Here is a 17795-nt window from a genome sequence, read left to right on the forward strand (position 1 = left end):
GAGGGAGGGAGGGAGGGAGGGAGGGAGGGAGGGAGGGAGGGAGGGAGGGAGGGAGGGAGGGAGGGAGGGAGGGAGGGAGGGAGGGAGGGAGGGAGGGAGGGAGGGAGGGAGGCTGTGTTGGTTAACAGAAATAGAAAGAGTAACAGTCTGGTGCCAGGCTTGTGATGGGGGCGGTGTTGCCCTATAGTTCTGCACAGTGGCAAAAATCTTCTATCAACATTAGGGGGGGACAATTATATGACATTTTCTCAAGAGCAATTCCTGAGGGGGACACCAAAATTACTGCTGTAACACACAGCACATTAAAAAAGCGCCATTGTGTCCATAATCAACAAAGCGCTTTCATTGCATATTATTAATTGAAATTACATAGTTATGTTTACAGTGATTAATTGAGGGGGACAAATCATATTTTCCTCAGGATTTCCGCCTATGGTTCTGCATCGAGAGTTAAGAATTTCCCATAGGCTACTAACATTTTATGAAAGTTCTTTGTTTGACAAAGAAGAATTAAGGATTTGTACCTAACGCACTAAATCATTTTGGATTTAAAGAAATATACTGATCATATTGTTTCCCTTTCTGTTGACTTCTATAGTACAAGCATGGGAATGACGCTTGCAGGTGTTGTTTTCTCTACGATGAGTAAGATGGGCCGATCAACTGTTGCTTGAAGAAATAGTGATTTAATAGTAATTGTGCTTTGTGATTTTAACCCCTTTACACCCAAAAATCACTAGGCCTACGTGTTGAAGAATACTAGGTGACTAAATGATACAATAATAGCAGCATTTCCCAGACGTGTCATTCAAGGACGAACCCTGTCCAATAATGAAACTTACAAATTGAATCAAACCGGATTGATTGCGTGAATGAACTTGTTTGTGTTTAATTGAGTACTGTTCTGCTGAAAACGTGGACTACTCTCAATCCTTTTTTAACCACTTATTTTAATTTCATATGTGGCAGATTCACATACTCAACGTGGGACATTTTCAATTCAATGAAATTTCCTTGAAATGTAGTTAATGTGACATTTCAGTTCAATGCATATCTACGGACTATCTTGTCATTAAACCTGCAGGGGAAAACAGTGGGTGACGACATCCCACCCTAGCAACAGCCACGTCTCCACGGCAACCTCTTCTCTATCTCTCTTATGTCGGTTTCATCAATAGTTTTCTTATGATATGACCCACACAATACCTTGAGAAGAAATTGCTATAAATGAAAGATCCGGTTCATTATTTAATGCATTTATTCGTGTAGCCTATTTGTTATGATCATAGCATTACATGGGTGGGGTCGGTCCAGTAGCCTACATGCTGACTATCAGCACTGACACCAGGCGTGTGCGGTATATTGGAGTGGGCAGGAGATCACCAGACCAACATCTACAGGGAGGAATTTTGTTGTGGAGACAAACGCTCGATTTCAAGCGCTCTCCTTCTACCCTGCATGCTCACGCAAGCAACTTGGTTTGGAATCCTAGCGCCAAACCGTTTCTTTTTTACTTACACGAGCCATTGCCGTTGGACTGAATGGATCCCGCCCTGCTCATATTTCTTTTGTATATGATGATAGCCCACGAGCTGGTGTGTGGTTGGATGCAGTACCGGCAGCAAGCCGCCAAGCCACGCAAACGGGCCGGGCCGATGTGGAGTACAAGGTGAGATAGCTATGAACTTGGAATGATGTGTGTGTTTGTGTGTCAGAGAGAGTGCTGGCATTTGTTTTGGTAGTCTAGCCGTGTACATATATTTGTAACCGTCGCGTAGGCTACGTCACTTTGGATAAAGCGATCTTTTTTTCTCTCTCCTTAGCGCCCGGGTTTGTCACGGCTCCTGGCGGGTTGGAAGTCAGCCTACCAGGACAGAGAGAGGACGAGACTGGAGAAAAAGCGGACGGATTGTTAGAAAAGCTTGACGAGAGTGCAAATATTGTAAAAATGTTCCACAAATGTTCCCCCCACCCCCCTCCACTCTACGGTATGTAGGCTGACTGACAGACATTGAATCCTCAGTGTAAGATACTCTCTTTTGATGTGAGCCGTCGTGCACTGTGAACTTCTGCTTGACTGATCTGTGATCCGCTATGGAGAAAGAATCCTGGAGAAAAGAACATGGAACTCTATTTTTCTATTATTAGCAATGGAAATATTTTAACAAAGGTGTTCATTGGCAGTTAATAATATTTTTATTGACAGTATTTAATGTATGTTTGTATATAGTATGTTGTGTCAATTAATATGGTAAAAAACACCCATGGTCACTTGGTTCTTGCACCCATAACTGTCAAACCTAGATTTCTCAGATACATCCAAGTATATTGTAAGTTCTCATTCCCTACGACACCACGTCTTGACTTCCCCCCCAACCAAATGATGCCTTTTCCCACCTGAGACTTCAGTGTTGTAGCATAACCTGACTATGGTCCAAATAACCCCTAGTGTCCCTCCAGCATCCTGTCAGCATGTGTTGGGTAGCGGCCTCAGCACCTCAGAAGCACTCACACTTCTCTGTCTCCTTCACCCCTCCCCCTCTCTGTCTCCTTCACCCCCTCTCTGTCTCCTTCACCCCTCCCCCTCTCTGTCTCCTTCACCCCCTCTCTGTCTCCTTCACCCCCCCTCTGTCTCCTTCACCCCCCCTCTGTCTCCTTCACACCCCCTCTCTGTCTCCTTCACCCCCCCTCTGTCTCCTTCACCCCTCCCCCCCCTCTGTCTCCTTCCTCACCTGCCCCCCCTCTGTCTCCTTCACCCGCCCCCCCTCTGTCTCCTTCACCCCCCCCCCCACCCCCCCTCTGTCTCCTTCACCCCCTCTCTGTCTCCTTCACCCCCCCTCTGTCTCCTTCACACCCCCTCTCTGTCTCCTTCACCCCCCCTCTGTCTCCTTCACACCCCCCCTCTGTCTCCTTCACACCCCCTCTCTGTCTCCTTCACCCCCTCTCTGTCTCCTTCACCCCCCCTCTGTCTCCTTCACACCCCCTCTCTGTCTCCTTCACCCCCCCTCTGTCTCCTTCACCCCTCCCCCCCCTCTGTCTCCTTCACCCCCCCCTGTCTCCTTCACCCCTCCCTGTCTCCTTCACCCCCCCTCTGTCTCCTTCACCCCTCCCCCCCCTCTGTCTCCTTCACCCCTCCCCCCCCTCTGTCTCCTTCACCCGCCCCCCCTCTGTCTCCTTCACCCCCCCCCCACCCCCCTCTGTCTCCTTCACCCCTCCCCCCCCCTCTGTCTCCTTCACCCCCCCTCTGTCTCGTTCACACCCCCCCTCTGTCTCCTTCACCCCTCCCCCCCCCTCTGTCTCCTTCACCCCCCCTCTGTCTCCTTCACCCCTCCCCCCCCCTCTGTCTCCTTCACCCGCCCCCCCTCTGTCTCCTTCACCCCCCCCCACCCCCCTCTGTCTCCTTCACCCCTCCCCCCCCTCTGTCTCCTTCACCCCCCCTCTGTCTCCTTCACCCTCTCCCCCCTCTGTCTCCTTCACCCGCCCCCCCTCTGTCTCCTTCACCCGCCCCCCCTCTGTCTCCTTCACCCCTCCCCCCTCTGTCTCCTTCACCCCTCCCCCCCCCTCTGTCTCCTTCACCCCCCCTCTGTCTCCTTCACCCCTCCCCCCCCTCTGTCTCCTTCACCCCTCCCCCCTCTTTTCTGTCTCCTTCACCCCTCCCCTCCCTCTGTCTCCTTCACCCCTCCCCCCCTCTGTCTCCTTACCCCCCCCCTCCCCCCTCTGTCTCCTGTGGCCCATCCCTCATGATCTTCCCTTACCCCGGCCCCACCCGCTCTCCTGGCCGGCCCGGCGGAAAGTGGACGTGTAAGGAGGGACTCATCACCAGTCTCGCCGGTCTTTAGCCTGTCATTGTGTGCTCCTGTGCACTGAGCTGTGAGGCCTGGCTAAGCACACTGCAGCCTGCAGTCAGCAGATGGCCTGTTCTGTGCCGTGCAGGTGGGTGTCCATGCTTGCCTCGTGGAGGGAAACAGGTGATTGGAGGGTGTGTCGCACCACTCCCATGAATATCATGTCATATTACTCAGGTTATTCTGGGGTTGTTGTTTGTGTATGGCTTTAAAAAAACTCCATAACAAATAACATTTAAATGTACTGACATTTGTTTACATATTGTTTTGTTTACAATATATGTTTACATTTCAACATATATATGTAGAGTAGGGTTCCAGGTGGGGAATGTATTTTTCTGCTTGAAATGATTTGAATCAGAGATAAAGACAAACACATAATGCCACAGACTGACAGATACTGTGTGTAACCATATTGCGACAATTGAGGTGGACCCTGATCCTGTTAACGAAACAGAAAATGCTTTGAAATGGAGTGTAAAATGTTTGTGTCAATTGCCTTTGGTATAACTATGCCCTAAAATGTCCAACCAAGTGTGTATAAAATTGTAGCACGTGAGCTTGTGTCATGAACTTGAAAATCTGCATGTCATTTATAAAGACCAAACTGGTTTAGAAATCTCACTGTTCTCCTTCCAGAGACACCACATCTTCACTGCATCTGCTTTCAAACAGTCGGTAAGTCACAATGTTTTTTGTCAATTCGGCTGGTATTTCTCACACCCAGAAAGACTTATGTATAATGTCATGTTTTCAGTGAGACTTATTTGAATAATTGATGGGGTCCTTTTATTTAATTTTATTTGAAAAAGTAAAATGAAAACTAAACATGTAATTGAGTGTAGGATACTGATACAGACAGATAAGGACGAGGATAATAATTTATGAACGAATCAGTAGTCACAGTCTTAACAGAGATTATTGAAGGTTTTTGAGATCAGGTACACCTTCTTATTATCATAGCCTCGGGTAAAATAGCCCTACTCTTCAATACAGTTTTATGTATTTTTAGAACCCAGTTTCTGCTTCAGTGGTTTCGACTAATTGAAGCTGGTCTGAAACAAAAAACAAAACCAACAAAAAACTATTGATGAAAAGGAAAGTAAAGCTTTGAAGTTTCAGGTACTGCATTTTTGTTTCAGGTACACAAATAGCCACTCTACAGGCTAGACCTGCTATGCATAACCATTCAACCACGAGAGTAGTCATGTCAAGCAAGTGTATTAATAATTGACTGTGCTTGATCGGAAAGACTGATATTATGCTTGAACAACCTATGAAGAACATATCCTATGACATCAGGTGTTGATCTACCTGAGGAACGTCCTCCACCACCATGTGTCTGGGTCATGTCCCCTGTCCCCTCCCCACCTGTGTCCTGTAAAGCATGTCTTGGAGTGAATCCAGCAGGTCGGTCTGTCTGTGTCCTCCCAGCAGGACTCTGGGTCGTGATGGCGTCTGTGTCAGTCAGCTGTGGTCTGAACAAGACCCTGCGGCAGCACTACCTGTCTCTCCCTCAGGGGGGCTTGTGTCAGGTCACCTATGTCTGGGTCGACGGCTCTGGGGAGGGGCTCCGCAACAAGACTCGAACCCTGGACAGAGAACCTCAAGGACTGGAGGGTAACCACTCTCAGTCCTATCTTATCTCATTGTGAACAGGTTTTACTGTATAAAAGGTCAAAATGTCAACTGAGTTTGCATTACAGTGCACTGTAGGGTAAGAAGAGCATCAAGCACCTAGCATACGTATAATCTTTTCAACTGAATGTTTTACGGCTCTAATTTTTGGGCAACATTTTTTTATGCTAGATTTCTTAGGCTCCAATATTTATAGCTCAAATGTTTTGGGCATAATTATTTTTGGCTTGAGATGTTTTAGCTCAAATTTTTTGGGGTGGATGTTTTGGGCTCAATAGTTTTTGGCTCAAATTTGGGGGATCTGAATTTCACCATTTGATTTAGTTCTATTTGAATTTCAAATAAATTAAGCATGAATTGTAATGTTTAGAGTTTTTGGGATCAGAATTTTACTGTTCGAATTTGAGGAACCTGAATTTCTGAACCTTGAATTTTTGGATTAGATAATTTTTTACATTTAAATAAATTCACATTTAAATTTTAAAGAGGTGAATTCAAAACCAACAAATTCGGTGGTGTTTGTTAAGTTGATATATATATATATATTTTTTTTTTTGTATCTATTGGCAGACATTCCGGAATGGAACTTTGACGGTTCCAGCACCTCACAGGCCAAGGGTGCTAACAGTGACATGTACCTGATCCCAGTGTGCATATTCAGGGACCCTTTCACACTCAACCCCAACAAACTGGTTCTGTGTGAGGTGCTTGAACACACCCGCCTCCCTGCTGGTACTGTAAACCTGTTCTGAAGAAATTACTCTTTCCTTTTTTTTTTTGAGGTCTCACTCTCTTAGCGAGTAAACAAGCTCCTTGTTATGTCTTAAAACATTTAAAATATCTTTGTTCATGTGTGTGAAAGTCCATCAGAGGAATCTCATCTCCTCCCTGTCTCCTTTCCTGGGCAGAGACTAACCTGCGCTCAGACTGTAACAAGGTGATGGAGAAGGTGAAGGAGCACATTCCCTGGTTTGGAATGGAGCAAGAGTACGCGTTCCTGGGGACAGGTGGACGCCCATATGGCTGGCCCTCAAATGGATTCCCTGCTCCCCAAGGTGAGTTACACAAACCCACAACTTTGGAGCTGTAACTGTGATGAAGTTCAAACATAACTTACTGAAAATACCTGTATAATTACAAATATGCATGAGTCACAGGACGTTGTAGAATGTGACTTCCTGGTCTTGTGTACCTCCTTCCTGTTGCTGTTCAAGGCCCATACTACTGCAGCGTCGGAGCAGACTGTGCCTACGGCAGGGACATTGTGGAGTGCCACTACAAGGCATGTCTCTACGCTGGGGTCAAGATCTGTGGGACCAATGCAGAGGTTATGCCTTCCCAGGTAAAATCTCATCTGGTTGTTACTGTGTTCTGCCCATGAACAATATATAATGCTCTGTTCTCCTCTTCAAACTCCCTCCATCCCTCCTTCCCTCCTTCCTCCCTCCCTCCCTCCCTCCCTCCCTCCCTCCCTCCCTCCCTCCCTCCCTCCCTCCCTCCCTCCCTCCCTCCCTCCCTCCCTCCCTCCCTCCCTCCCTCCCTCCCTCCCTCCCTCCCTCCCTCCCTCCCTCCCTCCCTCCCCCCCCTCCCTCCCTCCCCTCCCTCCCTCCCTCCCTCCCTCCCTCCTTAACCCCTTCTCGTTCTTCATGCAGTGGGAGTTCCAGGTGGGTCCCTGTGAGGGGATTGAGATGGGAGACCACCTGTGGATGGCTCGTTTCCTGCTCCACCGCGTGAGCGAAGACTTTGGGGTTGTGGCTTCCTTGGACCCTAAACCGATGACGGGTCACTGGAATGGGGCGGGTTGCCATACCAACGTCAGCACCAAAGACATGAGGGCAGAGGGAGGACTGCAGTGAGTACACACAAAAATACAGACACACACACGCGCACACACCATAACGGCACAAAATAACACTAATGGAAACTTATGCTATATGTTCATACTGGGAGTACAGTCTGAGTGCAATTCACCAATACGAAGAAGACAGTAATCAAATGTTTTGGTTTGTTTTTTCCACAAAAAACTGACTTTCCTTTTGGAATTGCTATTAAAAGAACTGGCTTGAAACAAATAGATATAACTCTGTACTACAGCTATGAGATTACTTACAGCTCAGTTCCTCTTCTGTGGTGGCCAGGTACATCGAGCAGGCCATAGAGAAGCTGAGCACTCGACACGCGGAGCACATCAAGGTGTACGACCCTCACAACGGCCAGGACAACATGAGGCGCCTCACCGGCCTTCACGAGACCTCCAGCATCCACGACTTCTCTGCCGGTGTGGCCGATCGTGGGGCGAGCGTCCGCATCCCTCGTCAGGTGGGTCAAGAGAGGAGGGGCTACTTTGAAGACCGCCGCCCCGCCGCCAACTGTGACCCGTACGCTGTGACGGCCGCCATCGCACGCACCTGCCTGCTGGAGGAAGAGGAAGAGGACATATAAGACCTCATAAAGGTCATGCACCGCATGATGAAGCCTTAATGAGTACTTTACCTGATATCATACTTTTAAAAAGAAAAATCTCCTCAATTCACTCTATCATATATCTTTCATATATCTTGTGTACCTGGACAGTTAATTAAGACTGCTTTTCTAAATTAAACTTTCTTGAACTTTATTTCTCATTACAGGATAGCCATTAACAAATGTTTTGTTTTCAGATCATTTGCCATTCATGCTTTTAAAACAGGAATAACATATTTAAAATGTGGTATAATTTTATTACGAGTGATATTGTTATATTCAGTGCTTTGGATTTGTCACAATAAAATAGTTTCAGGTGACAAGAGTCATTCTGTCAAAGAACCACTAGGGGGAGACAGACACAACAGAAAGTCTCAAGGCCTGAATGACAGAACTTAGTTTCATATGATCACAGTCCCTGAACACTTACATTCTCCTAAACTGTATGTGGTGGTCTTGTCTAGTCGTGGGTGCTGCATTAGGCGAAAATATATATTTTTGTTTCTGGCAGGAATTCAATTCTGTGTAAAAACGAATTCACCTGTAGTCAGGTCATGCTGAAATCTTATGATATACATCCACAACTTATGAAAACTGTCGGGGAACAGGGTCTATAAAAGATTGACCAGATTGCTACTTGATGCTAGACGGTTACTGTAATATATCCCACAATTCCAACTCCACTGTAAGCACTTCTTACTTATGATGGATTCACAGTTGGACACGTGGACTTCCTCTTAAGGTTGTTTATTTACAGATACAGGAGGCTTCTCTGACTGGGGTATTTCGAACAGGGCTAACTAGACATGATTAGAATTCAAATTCTATAAGCCTGAAGATATTTCACTACATGCTGGCTTCATCAGACAGGATCAGTGTAATTTCCATGGATACCGGTGGTAACTTGGCAACCACCGCGTCTGTTGTCAAGGGAGCATCTGTCTTATCCCACATGTGTTGTCCTTTGGCTTTCTGTGGGTAGTAACAGCCTAGTCACCATTTCTCCCTTGTGTGTGTGTGTGTGTGTGTGTGTGTGCATATGTTTGTGCTTGCATTTGTGTGTGTGCTTGTGTCATGTGTGTGTGTTTGTGTTATGTGTGTGTGTTGGTGTCATGTGTGTGTGTGTGTGTCTCACAGTTGGTTTCCCTGCAGTGTTCTTTATATTTTACGGGGGTGAAAAGAAAGAAGACTGGACAGCCAGGCTCTCTGCAATCATGGAACTATTTTGGCATGTCAGATCACTTTCCAGTACATTGCTTCTTTAAAAAATTGATTGATTCCTCGACCTCTTAAGAGTAATAAACTCTCGCATTGCACTTCTAGGGCCCTAATTGAATCCGAAATACACAAAGCGGTGCTTTGAGAAGTGGGTCATTCTGCTGATGTCAGCAGAGCACGCACACTGAGAGCTGAGGAGTCTATTCCTCAGTTTCCAGTGGTCTAGGCTCGCGCTTAAACTTCCATCCAGCGCCTCTCGACGATTGGGCGTCTATAAAACGAGTTCCTGTTTACAAAAGAAAAGGAGCCCATGTTTACAAAGGAAATCCCTTAATGTAGGCAGGTTTTGCTGCCATTTTAAATGGCACATTCAGACGTCTAATTCATATCTTCATGTCTCTCGTTACTATTGTGATAATAACAAATTACAGCTATTGACATTAGAATATTGGAGACGGGAGAGATAATCACAGCAGACCTTGGTGTTACAGCCTAATCATTGGATAAGAGAGGGAGTTCTGACTGTGAAATAATGACGTTTAAAAAACACAGTTGTAGCCTCGCCTGTGGGAAGTTGACCTACTAAAAGGTATCGTAGTCCTACAGCACTTTCTGCTATCGTAAATTAATCAAACCAATTCGTGATGGCGTCACTGACGCTTGTTGCAACTGGGTGGAGCGCGCGGGGCAGGTGAGAGTGCCGCTCTGCCTCCATCGGTGGTAGACCATTGGTACAAGGCGCTCGAGCCGCTTTTTGTTTCTTTAGACGGAGGGTTGCGGAGGCAGTCATGGGCAAGCTTCAGGAATTCGATATTACTTTCACCAACAGTAAGGTGGTGTATAGTCCCGGCGAATCCATTAGTGGAACTGTGAAAATCAGGACTGGTACCTCGCTGCAATATAAAGGTAGGCATGGGGTTTCTTCCTACGAAATTTGTTTCTAGCTTAGCGAAGCGCATCGCACCATTTAGGTTAGGGAGGCAGGTTCTCAAAAGGGAATGGAAACTTTTAATCTTATGTGTTTGAATAGATGCCATAAGTAAGCCTACCTCACAAAGTGGCACTCGTTTAAATGTGTATTTATAAAACCAGTACCCTACATTTTATTGGTTCTGGACAGCGACGGGGACGTTTGTCTGTGACTGGCTGATATCGTTTAGGTCGTTTAGGTCGACTGTGTTGAGAAATGTCAACCGACATCCTGCTCGAATGCCTGCTAGTTCGCTATTCTGTCAGATATTACTGTAAGCTCATTGCTATACAATAGTTCCGTTAGCAGAGACATAAGTGTGGCGGTGAAAAAGATCTTGTCAACAGGTGTGACACGTAAGTGACTTATGAAACAAGGTAACGCACAGTTACCTTTGGCAATGAGCTTTTTCGTACCCCTTTTTTATAACACTGTTACGGAAAACATAGGCCCGGCACAGTTCTGAATGAGTAAGTGACAGTCTTGCAGCCTAAGAACAAATAGAAAGACATGGTTGGAGGAGGTAGATGGCAGTTTGTTGATAACCCTCCATTGAAGTACACAAAGAATCCATTGTTTTGGTACTGATCCATGAAGGGATTCCTGTCAGTTTGAGACTGCCAATAGTCTCAAGACAAAATCGAGCTTCAGACAAAACGAGCAAGAAATCGTTTTTTTTTCTTCATGAGCCTGTTATTGTGAATCCAAAGAATTCCTTTACATAATTGCCTAACTGACAAATCTTTGTTATGCCTTTATTAGCGCACAAATGACCTGCCCCTTGTCAGGGGGGCTTGTTCTGGATTTGTGTTGCACTAAGAGGTCAGACTGTAGCATACACTCAAAACCATATCATCATCCCTATGGCGACTGATGTTTCAAATCAGGGACACCCTCATAAGATACAAATCCCGGGGCTAGTGGAGAAATGTCAACAGTTTAGGATTTATCCAGCAGTTACGGAGTAGCTAAAGAGTAATCAAATACAAGTTTTTTTTGTCAAATACATAGCCTAGCCTAATATTAAGCATAATATAAAATCAAACAGAACGGAGACTACTAGCGCAGTCGTTAGCCTGCTATCTTTCTGCCTCGGTACTGAGCTTAGATGGTTGAACTTGCATAACCTTCATGATTCCTTTTCAAGGACACATCCTAGCTCTCATCCCAGTGTAATGTGTCAATTTGCCGTTGCAGATGAAGAGAAACATTCAAATCAAATCAAATGTATTTGTGTAGCCCTTTTTACACGCAAGCATGTCACAGAGGGCTTCACATACGCCCATAGAACTGCCCCTCAACCAACCTAAACCCTTAAGCTTCGACAATATTGCACATTGAGATACTTTCTCCATGCGTAGCCTGTTCCAGAGGCGGGATAATGAATGACGTCACTTTGTTGAGTGAAGGCCTAGTAGTTGTGAACATCATTTCATTGACCGCTCATGGAATACCGCCTGACCTATCAAATACTTGATTGCTGTTATATTACGTGATTGGCAATGTCTTATTTCGAAAACACCTAAATGGAGATTTCGTTAAAGGTTATACAGAGTTCTCTTGATCAATGACTTTTGTTTTAAAACTTATAATTTGTAAAACAAAATAATATATATATATATATAAATAATGATTTAATAATTTAACCTTTAGAAACTTTTTTTGAAACTTTTCTGTTGTTGTTTTCAACCTTTCGAACCTTTTCCATCTCACTCATCGGCCAAGTGAACATCTTTTAGATTAGTGAGAGCAGAGATCATTTATTCTCTGGAACATTCACTCCCGGCATGTCGCCATATGTTAGACTATTGTATTGCGATGAAAGAAGATGGGGAAATACTACTCCTTCTAAATGTAGGAGCCGGATTGGTTTTCACTGGGACTGTGTAGTCTACGGGGAGTCCAGAGAAAATCGGGTGAAATTACTTTAGTCTTGCTGTCTGCACCTTCATGCTGCTTGGGAATACACACGTTTACGACCTGTGTTCTGTCTGATCCAGAGACTGTTGGTTTGGCCACTGAACAAGATGGTGGCCGTACATCTGTAGAATACAATCAATGAAATTCTGCGTCGGAACTACATTGCAGAAAACCATTTCAAACTAGAGACGGAATCCATTTTAAGTCTCTTTAGACGTGGTCGTGGTTTTGTGTTTCGGGGAACTAAAGTTCAGTTTTCCAGACAGAGTAATGCATTTATATGGATTTTAAGAAGTGATTCGCCATTTACTCACATTTGTGTCTGTCCAAAGAGGACAATGCAAACACTGAATGATGCTATCTGTTACATGTGCCTGTAAAATTAACTGTATGGATGTGGTGCTTTATCAACATTGTGGGTCAGTTACACACAGTTACCTTGTATTTCTTTGAAATAGAAGAGTTTTTCAGAGGCATCTGCGATGGTTGTATGTGAACGACCGAGATTCACAACCTTACTGTATTATTGATGCAGACGATTAGTCTGCATTTATATTGATTAGTTGTGAGGGGTAGGCATCAAATACAGTTGCTAACAATATAGTTTGAATGATACACTTCCCCTCTCTTTCCTAAGCGCATGCTATCACTGTGTGTGTCGGTGAGAAAATACGTACCTTTATTTCCCTTACAGCTCCATTGTTACCAGGAGGAGAATATGTGTTCCAAAACAAGGAAATCTCTGAGCCAAGATGGTGACCTTTTTGTAGTTCTAAAAATCCAGCGAGACAATAGACACACAATCCAGCGAGACAATAGACACACAATCCAGCGAGACAATAGACACACAATCCAGCGAGCATGCTTTTAGGCCTGTTGTATATGATGTAGCCTACCACCTGAAAACCATAAATTGGCCTACTTCGCTCATGCTAACACGCTGGGTTGAAAAATGAATATGCCTATTATAAGAATCACATCCAAATCCAATGACATTATCTTGCCTATCTTGTAATTGCCTCCCCAGAACAGATCGTTTTGATATTAAGTTATGATTCCTCAGTATGAAGTTGTTCATGTTATAAGATGGACATGTCTGAACAGTCTAAAGGAAGGCGTGCGTGATATGGAACCAAGGTGAGCTGGAGATTTGTTGAGAAACAGGAAATGAGAGTTGCATTTCTAGGCAAAAAGACACTGCCCTTTCACTTCCTGTCACTGAGATAAGGGATAGTAAACCCCAGCAACGTCTGTCGTAAACCCCAGAGAGGGTGCAGACCAAGCTGACAGCATACTGTTGTTCCTCTATACTCTAAATGACCAAGTGGGGCTGCCTGGCTCAAACCCTGACTTGTTCCAACATTGAGGTGTGGAAACGAGACCCAGGCCTATTGAGTCTGCCTGCTTGTGGTGCCCTGATAATGGATCTTGCTGAAGTTGTACTGTAGTAAATAGAAACACAAATGTTTACTGTAACCTAATCCCCTGAAACTGGAGACAACTCTCTCATGTAAGCAAACCTGAAGTCATTTCACCCTCTTTGTCATGTTTGGTTTATGTGCTGACGGACTAGTGTTGCTCTGCTACGAAAAAGTGTTTGCCTGAAATACATCGAGACACTTTTGAGAATGGTATTGTAGGGTTATTGGGCAGTGTTATTTGAAATGTTTGTCGTGTTCCCGTGTTACAAACCACCATTGTTAGGCATGATGACACTTCACTTCTCTAGACATTCCATTAAGCACTCCCTGTATTTTCCATCTGGGAACTGCAGTGAGTCACAGAGATAGACTTTACCACACACTAAACCAGACTGTCTCATACCAGACCAGGCCAGACCAGGCCAGGCCAGGCCAGACCAGGCCAGACCAGGCCAGCTCAAACCAGGCTGGGCCAAATTCAACCAGGCCTCACCAGACTAGATCAGAAAGAGGTCTCTGTTCGAACCCTGACGTATCCAGAGTGAGGGGTCTGACTGGATTATGACATCACAACCCTCAGGCTAAGACCGAGGCTGTGTGATTGGCTGAATATAGAAGCAGGGGGGTCAGACAGACAAATGCAGGCATGAGCATAGCAACAAGAGCCTTGGATACCCTCATGATAGAGGGATCATACAAGGTTGAGCCTTTTAATGTGCTAACAACCATCAGCGTTTATCCAATTTGAAGAGACGTCCTACTTTGCCCTTGAAACGAAAACAGTGGTCAGTTTAATAAGCTACACAAGTACAGGTTATTTGGCATGGCTTGTCCATGTTAAATGTAGCCGAACTGGGTCAATTTGATTTTACTAGGCTGTCCATCATCAGATACATTTCCTTCCCTCATGATAGATCTAAAGTCACTCCTCTTCAGTTCAGACTGTACATCACAGTTTACAAATGAAACACACACTCAGTTTACAAATGAAACACACACTCAGTTTTCAAATGAAACACACACTCAGTTTACAAATGAAACACACACTCAGTTTTCAAATGAAACACACACTCAGTTTACAAATGAAACACACTCAGTTTTCAAATGAAACACACACTCAGTTTTCAAATGAATGGAGACCAAAGATCTTGAATGACTTTTGAGAAACAGCCTTGGGTACAGCTGGTTTTGTGGCAGATAGAACCCCGTTGAATACGAGTGACTCATGCAAGGGACTTAAACCTCGGTTTCCTGTTGTGAGAGAAGCATTAGGTTTATGTTCCACGATCTACCTATTCTCTGTGTACTCTACCAGTGTGGGAACACTCCTGTCTGTTAAACTGCAGACTGTGACATCACATCCTGTCCCACGTGGCTTCGAACACAACAAAACATTAGGGTTGTTGTCGCACGGAATGACAAATTTGGGGGTCATTGTTGTAGAAAGCACATTTTCCGCAATCAGACACTTTCTCAGAGGTTTGAAATGTATTTGCATTCGATCAGCGTTCAGGCTACCCACAACACACATGTACACTTGAACCCATGTGTACTTCTACACGCGTGTGTGTGTGCTCAGAGTGGTGTCTGTGCTGCATTGCGTAGGTCTTGTAAGAGGGTTTGTTGTCGATGTTTAAGGGCCCAGGTTCTGGCTAATGAAGGCCTAGAGACAGGGACTCTAGGAGAGAGGAGGAGTGAATGTGTGTGTGTGTGTGTGTGTGCGTGTGTGTTTGTGTGTGTGCGTATGTGTTTGTGTGTGTGTGCGTGTTTGTGTGTGTGCGTGTGTGTTTGTGTGTGTTTGTGTGTGTGCGTATGTGTTTGTGTGCGTGTGTGTTTGTGTGTGTGAGTGTGTGTTTGTGTGCGTGTGTTTGTGTGTGTGCGTGTGTGTTTGTGTGTTTGTGTGTGTGTGTTTGTGTGTGTGCGTGTGTGTTTGTGTTTGTGTGTGTGTGTGTTTGTGTGTGTGCGTGTGTGTTTGTGTGTGTGTGTTTGTGTCTGTGCGTGTGTGTTTGTGTGTTTGTGTGTGTGTGTTTGTGTGTGTGCGTGTGTGTTTGTGTGTGTGTGCGTGTGTGTTTGTGTGTGTGTGCGTGTGTGTTTGTGTGTGTGCGTGTGTGTTTGTGTGTGTGTGCGTGTTTGTGTGTGTGTGCGTGTGTGTGTGTGTGTGTGTGCGTGTTTGTGTGTGTGTGTGCGTGTTTGTGTGTGTGTGTGTGCGTATGTGTTTGTGTGTGTGCGTGTGTGTTTGTGTGTGTTTGTGTGTGTGCGTGTGTGTGTGTGTGCGTGTGTGTGTGTGTGTGTTGTGTGTGTGTGTGTGTGTGTGTGTGATGAGGTGCTGGGAACTTCTCTGGAATGTCACAGATTCTTCAGTTGGCCCACAGCGACGACAGTCGTCTTTACAGATTAAACTAAACAAAGTGCACCCCCCTGTAGCCTGCAGACGGACCCCTGTATGTGTGTGTGTGTGTGTGTGAGAGAGTGTGTGTGTGGTTGTGAGAGAGTGTGTGTTTGAGAGTGTGTGTGTGGTTGTGAGAGAGTGTGTGTGTGAGAGTGTGTGTGAGAGTGTGTGTGTGGTTGTGAGAGAGTGTGTGTGTGAGAGTGTGTGTGTGTGGTTGTGAGAGAGTGTGTGTGTGAGAGTGTGTGTGTGGGGTTTTGTGAGTGAGTTAGAAGGTTAAAGAGAGACAGAGAGAGAGAGACAGAGAGAGAGAAATAGGGAGAGAGAGGAATGTGGTTGCCATGACTCCAGCTTTAGGATCAATGTCTTCTGTCTATAGAAGTGGTTCCTCCCTGTTCTGTCCTCCACCTGGCATCTCTGTTTCCAGGCTCCCTCCCTCCCTCCCTCCCTCCCTCCCTCCCTCCCTCCCTCCCTCCCTCCCTCCCTCCCTCCCTCCCTCCCTCCCTCCCTCCCTCCCTCCCTCCCTCCCTCCCTCCCTCCCTCCCTCCCTCCCTCCCTCCCTCCCTCCCTCCCTCCCTCCCTCCCTCCCTCCCTTCAGTCAACACTTGTTTTATTTTATTTGTAAATAATAATCTAATATATGAGTGATTGTTCATATTGGCTTGTCAGGCCAAATACAAACAAATCCTATGGTTTCAGTGTAAGCACCTTCAATTGACACAGTGTTCCATTTCTTTTCGGGATGAAACAACAATCTTCCTTTGTATCACTTGTATGTATCTATCATATTTTCAGTATCCCAAACTGAGGAGTAAATGGGGAGCGTTATAATGTTTTGCATAGATATCACAGTGTTCTATAAATTAGGTCTACAATCGAATCCATTCGATGACTCAGCAGGTTCCGTGACCTCAGATTGCCACTTCACAAAATATCACTGGATCAGCACAACCAGCCGTTTGTGCAGTGTCGCCTTTTACCAATTTTTAACCTAACCGCCACCACTGAAGTCTCGACGACACAAAAACTGAACATCCGTCAGTGTAACGGAGAGGGCGCGCGGCGTGCGAGGGCGTGGGGGGTGCAAGGGCGTGGGGAATGCAAGGGCGTGGGGGGTGCGAGGGAGTGGGGGGTGCGAGGGCGTGGGGGGTGCGAGGGCGTGGGGGGTGCGAGGGCGTGGGGGGTGCGAGGGCGCGGGGCGTGCGCCGGAGAGAGAGAGCACATATGCTGTGTAGCGATCTGAAGCAGACTGAGATGATGTGACACAGGTTAGAGGACGTGTTCTCAAGGTCCCCAGCCCAGCGGGATTATCTCCACACAATCCAGACAGACGGACTCATGTCAGCGTGCGAGTAAATCCCTCAGTGGCGGCAGACTGCCCACCTCTCTGCCTCCTGGTCTGACAGGAGAGGGAGAGGGGGGATGGCTGTGAGGCTGCTGCACTGGGGGGCAGGACACACCTGGGTCAGGCACAGGTCGCCAGCAGTGAACACTGGTCTGTGTTTTGATACTGGCGTTCTGATGAGACTCCTCCTCACCCTCTGACTCCTATGAAGAAGAGAGAGAGGGGGGGGGAGGGGGGGAGGAGAGAGAGAGGGAGAGAGAGAGAGGGAGAGAGGGGGGGGGAGAGAGAGAGAGGGAGAGAGAGAGAGGTGGGGAGGGAGAGAAGAGAGAGGGAGAGAAGAGAGGGGGGGAGGAGAGAGAGAGGGAGAGAGAGAGAGGGGAGAGAGAGAGAGAGAGAGAGAGAGAGAGAGAGAGAGAGAGAGAGAGAGAGAGGGAGATAGAGAATAGATTGACAGAAGTGTGTGTGATAATATCTTAATTGGGCAGTCAAAACTGCCAGCTATCCACCAGTTACATCACATCAATCATTTGATATCCTTCTTACTCCTTGAAAACCAAACAAAATGAAAATGTATCAACAAAAAACAAAA

General features: G+C 46.0%; 2 protein-coding genes across 3 annotated transcripts in view; both read left to right on the forward strand.

Annotated features, from left to right (window-relative positions):
- Window positions 1-1147: 1147 nt before the first annotated feature.
- LOC146237040 (glutamine synthetase-like) lies at window positions 1148-8324 on the forward strand. Of its 2 annotated transcripts, none has more exons than XM_084687146.1 (10): window positions 1148-1669; window positions 1824-1988; window positions 3795-3933; window positions 4485-4523; window positions 5283-5465; window positions 6054-6215; window positions 6392-6538; window positions 6698-6825; window positions 7136-7335; window positions 7622-8324. In XM_084687146.1, exons 5-10 carry the CDS (start codon window positions 5297-5299, stop codon window positions 7923-7925), a joined length of 1110 nt encoding a protein of 369 aa, XP_084543272.1. In that variant the 5' UTR covers window positions 1148-1669; window positions 1824-1988; window positions 3795-3933; window positions 4485-4523; window positions 5283-5296; the 3' UTR covers window positions 7926-8324. The 2 variants fall into 2 exon arrangements, with proteins under 2 accessions (XP_084543272.1, XP_084543271.1); XM_084687145.1 differs by having other exon boundaries at window positions 5280-5465; window positions 7622-8323.
- Window positions 8325-9907: 1583 nt separating this feature from the next.
- The window catches only part of arrdc1b (arrestin domain containing 1b), a 32327-nt gene continuing 24439 nt past the window's right edge, over window positions 9908-17795 (forward strand). The window contains exon 1 of the mRNA XM_084687044.1: window positions 9908-10070. Within this exon, the coding sequence (XP_084543170.1) occupies window positions 9953-10070 (118 nt within the window). The 5' untranslated portion in view covers window positions 9908-9952. The remainder of the gene's footprint in view (window positions 10071-17795) is intronic.

Source organism: Hypomesus nipponensis, chromosome 22, assembly GCF_054491055.1.
Source record: "Hypomesus nipponensis isolate SF chromosome 22, ASM5449105v1, whole genome shotgun sequence".
In the NCBI taxonomy this organism is placed as follows: Eukaryota; Metazoa; Chordata; class Actinopteri; order Osmeriformes; family Osmeridae; genus Hypomesus; species Hypomesus nipponensis.

Excerpts from the sequence above, each read along its gene's own strand:
- LOC146237040 (XM_084687146.1), top strand. The coding sequence starts at position 5,297 with ATGGCGTCTGTGTCAGTCAGCTGTGGTCTGAACAAGACCCTGCGGCAG. Across the intron at positions 5,466-6,053 it reads AGAACCTCAAGGACTGGAGG|ACATTCCGGAATGGAACTTT; the intron begins GTAACCACTCTC and ends ATCTATTGGCAG. Across the intron at positions 6,539-6,697 it reads TGGATTCCCTGCTCCCCAAG|GCCCATACTACTGCAGCGTC; the intron begins GTGAGTTACACA and ends TTGCTGTTCAAG.